Below are 4,392 nucleotides of genomic sequence, written 5' to 3'. Positions count from 1 at the left end.
AACTGAGACAAAGAAGTAATTTCATTTTGTTTAATGGAAACAAAGGATTGCCTTTAATTAAAAAAAGTGTATCAATCTCACATGTGACGTCAAAGCTGACACGCTCTGAGATGCCAGGTCCGTGGACATTCAGAGCTTCACAGTAATACTGATCTTCTGAGAGTTTAGTCACATTGAAGGTGAGGTCTCTCTCAGAGCCCATCACCTTCTCCTCTCTTCCAGCCGCTCTGAACCAGGTGAAGTTCACTGCTGCTGGATTGGCGATGCTTGTGCAGGTCAGAGTTACAGAGCTGCCGTCCTGCACCGGACCAGAGGGGACAACAGACACCGAGGTGTTCTTAGGGAGATCTGAAAAGCATAGTGTTTAGCTGATGTTAATAGTTCATGCTATGTCAGTCACTTCAAAATAAAAAAGAATGTCTTGGTTTTAAGTTAAGGATTTAGGCCCGTTGGAGTAGCTTACCACCAATGGTACAAGAAGCACAGTTTGAGAATCAAGTCTATGTAAAGACACATTTACATTTTGAGTTGCCTTTTTTTAGAAAACTGAGACAACAACCCCTTCATTCTCTGTGTTTGGAAATAACATCTTAATCATAAAACAAAAGAAAATAAACCAAACACAACATCCTCACATGATTTAAAGCTCACCTATTACGCAATATTTTAACAATATATTATGGGGCCTATTTCAACCCTGTTACAAAAGTGCTGATTATGGGTCTGGCACTTTAAATGTAACCGAGCAGCTCCTGGCCACGCCCCTTCGGAGCGTCTGCATGCAAGCGGTGAGCTCTGAAGAGAAGGCTGCGTAACCATAGAAACTCTGCTGAACGCTGCCTTCATTGAACACCATGTTATGTTCCAAACTACATTAGGCAATATTTCTGAAACGGTATGGAGCTCAAACGCTTTCTCTCTTGCGGGTTTACCTCAAGGACAGTACCTTTTATATCCGGCTTCTTTACACATATTCTCTCCACTACAGTGTTAGCTCTGAGTTTGCTTGCTAATGTAAACACAGACCATGTTACTTCCAAAATACGTCACACATTGTTTCTGATGTATACAGCAGCTTAACATGTTCTTTTTTCAGTGTTTACCGCTAGAACAGTGCTATTATATGCATTATATGTACATAACACAGTGGTGACTCGTCATCAGGTGCAGGGCATGAGGCACAGCCCCACATACTGTCAGCTGAAATCAATTACAATTATAATTCAAAAAATATGTATAAAATATATGTTAAAATATATTTAAAGATCATGTTTAGTCGTCTGATTCGTCTCTACATTGCTGTTTTAGTCTGCGTTCTTCTGATTAGTGTCCACAGTGTTTTGCCGTGTTGAGCGATGTGGGGTAGCTCTGGGCTGCCCCTCTCTCTCGCTGTAGAAATGAACGTGTACTGTGAAAACTACACTGTGCATGCTCAGAGTCTTTTTGTATTCATTGTGTGCGCCAAAAAAATAATCACCAGTGGGTTAAAGTGCTGGCAACCCCACCAAAAAGTCATCTCATAATTCAGAGCTGATTGGCTGTGAGTATGTGTGCCGCGAAAAGTGTAGTTGTGAAGAGGAGACGAGAGAGAGCAGCGTATAGCGATTAAAATCAGTGAAACGGAAAGAAAATGAATGAAGTTGACCATCTACTTCAGCTTTGGTAAGTTCATTTTATGTCATATATTATGTTGATCTTCTGTGTTTTGTCTATAGGCTATTGCTCTGGTGGATCGATGGATATTGTGACCTCGGTGATGAGTGTCTGTGTTTTCCTTATACTGTCAGTCTTGGCCTCAGAGACAGTACTACTCTCTATACAGCAGAGCCATATTCAGTCTGTTGAACTTGACAGTGTAAATCAATGTATTTACTGTGAAAATCAACTTACACTGAATGTCCAGCTGAATCAGTGTTGAATTTTGGTCCCCATGCTCATTTTCTGCTACACAGTAGTAGTCACCACTGCTGCTTGGTTTGACATTGTTTAAAACCAAACTTGATCCAGCCTCCTTTTCCTCTTCATCACCTTTGTACCAGGTGTAGTTGGTCACAGGTGGGTTGGCCCGGCTTTTGCAAAGCAGAGTAACAGAGCTGCCCTCCAAAAGTGGACCTTTAGGCTCAATGATTATTGTAGATTCCTTGGGAGGAACTAAACAAAACAAATATCTTTTAAAATGTTGCTGGTCAATATTTATCTGTTTGACTGTTTTTCAATCAGACTTACATTGTACGTCTATCTGAGTGATGGATGAGTTCTGGGTTCCGTATCTGTTACTGACTTTACAGTAAAATTGTCTGTCAACTTCTGACACAGTGGTGGAAAACCTCTTCCCCGAACCCACATCGGTCACCTGACCTCCATTCACTTTGTACCAAGTGTACACAGCTGGATTGGTATTGCCGTTGCAGGTCAGATTCACCAAGCTGCCCTCTTTTACTGTAGCAGAGTAGCTGACTGATGTGTTCTTTGGAGGATCTGGAAGAGATGATTGAAAATCTAGTAAGCTGTTTTTGTTACCTTAAGAAAGAGCCAGGCTAGTTTTTCCACTTGTTGCCAGTCTTTGTGCTGTGCTACGCTAACCAGCTCCTGGATGTAGTTACACTTTTGACAGACAAATGTGAGAGTGCAAGTAATTTTCTCATATAGCACTTGTCAAAAAGACATACTAGATGACAATGTACAAAACACCCTATTGTGTGCACTACCAAGGTTGTTAATATTAAAGCATTATGATGGCTTCATGAATCGGTCTTTCCAACTTTTGGGAGAATGTGAAAAACCTCTTTAAAGGTCTCCTATTATACTATTTTTAGGCATCTATATTATATGTCTCATATATATGAAAAACATGTCTTTGAAGTGTTTTGCTCAAAATACCAAACAGATCACCCATTCTAGCCATGCCTCATACCCCTCTACTTCAGCCCTGTTAGAGAAGTGCTGATTCCGAGTCCGTTGCTTGCTAATGTAAACACAGACCATATTACTTCCAAAATACGTCACACATTGTTTCTGATACAGCGACGTTTCTGATAGGGCCGTGGAAGTAAAGCCAGCTCACATTTCCGATATTACATAATAACGGTAAGCAGCTCCGTTGTACCCCTATCTTTAGAGATGTGGGCAAGCAGGAAAAGAGAGAGGGTTGTATTTTCCGACACTTTGTGATGTCTACACATATTTATTAAAGACATCTAAAAGTGCATTTTGCATGATATGTGACCTTTAAATAATAAACATAAAGATAAACTCAAGTCAGCTCATAAATGACTTTGGTTTAGTGTCCCCTTTTTTTCCACTCGATAATCAAGTCTGCAGTTTTAGTAAACACATCTTGATCCAAATGCTCTGCAGAGTCCCCAGAGGAACATTTCATAACATCACATTATATCAAATGAAGGGAATGATTAAATGTGAACTAAATCAACATCCTACTCAGCAACAAGAAAAGGCCTGAAACATACTCACAAAGAACATGGAGGGTCATAAACTTTTCCAACCGAAGGTCGGTGTTGCCAGCTTGTCGTTTGTAGAGAGCGGTGCACGAAAGATTCTGTCCATTGTGGAGGTAAGAAGAGGTGAAGTTCATAACAGAGACCATGGATTCAGATTCATGTTTCTCCTCAATTTCACCTATCCTGGGGGTCCAAGTCAGATCTGGGGGAAGGATGGGACACGGGGCTACAGCTGTGCAGCTCAACGTCACCAGAGCCCCCTCCTCTACCTCCAGTGTAGATGGAGTTATGGTAGGTTGGTCCAGTGAATCTGAGGAGAAAAAAAACAAGTACATGACAAAAGGTAAAACAAAAGATGTGTAAAGTGAAACAATTAAAAGACACAATACAAACTTTGAATGGTGATACGGACTCCTGTTGGATAGGTGCCGATCAGCTTGTTATCACACTGAATCCTGAAGTAGTATTTGTCAGAATGGGACGGTTGCATGTTGTAGAAGATGGTGGTGCACTCCTTGTTCAGCAGGTTCCCTGTGAGGTTTCCTTGCAGAATGTTTCTGCTTGCCTGATCTCCAGTGAGGCTGGAATCAAACACAACTGTTCCAAACATGATTCCTCTAGTCCAAATTGCTTTGCAGGAACCATCCAGAAGTCCAACAAACGTTGAGTCAACGGCGAAAGTGCAGGGGACCTTCACACAGGATCCAGTTAGTCCATCTATTCTCTGAGGCATGGTGATTTCCCACTTCACGCATAAGCTACCTGAGGTGAAATAAAAGCAATAAATTAAATATCCGCCAAGGTTAAAGAAAAACTAAGTATTCAAACAAATACCAGACTCAGGGACAGATTGATCCCACAGGCCATAAGACTGCTAAACACCTGAGCTCTGTTAAGTGCCTCGACAAACATTCATCTGTTTGTCATCTTGCGA

The 4,392-nt window shown here is 41.2% G+C and overlaps 1 protein-coding gene across 1 annotated transcript in view; it reads right to left on the bottom strand.

Annotated features, from left to right (window-relative positions):
• The window catches only part of LOC307013532 (myelin-associated glycoprotein-like), a gene marked incomplete at both ends in the record, with an annotated part of 8,358 nt that extends 4,167 nt beyond the window's left edge, over positions 1 to 4,191 (bottom strand). The window contains 6 exons of the mRNA XM_079640932.1: positions 1 to 2; positions 82 to 348; positions 1,891 to 2,151; positions 2,227 to 2,478; positions 3,472 to 3,768; positions 3,852 to 4,191. The exon at positions 1 to 2 is cut by the window's left edge and continues 298 nt beyond it. Coding sequence (XP_079497058.1) covers positions 1 to 2; positions 82 to 348; positions 1,891 to 2,151; positions 2,227 to 2,478; positions 3,472 to 3,768; positions 3,852 to 4,191 — 1,419 coding nt within the window. The remainder of the gene's footprint in view (positions 3 to 81; positions 349 to 1,890; positions 2,152 to 2,226; positions 2,479 to 3,471; positions 3,769 to 3,851) is intronic.
• Positions 4,192 to 4,392: the final 201 nt, after the last annotated feature.

This window comes from Notothenia rossii (assembly GCF_949606895.1).
Source record: "Notothenia rossii genome assembly, chromosome: 7".
NCBI classification, from domain to species: Eukaryota; Metazoa; Chordata; class Actinopteri; order Perciformes; family Nototheniidae; genus Notothenia; species Notothenia rossii.
Note: the sequence above shows the minus strand (reverse complement) of the source record. Positions and strands in the feature narration are given on the sequence as shown.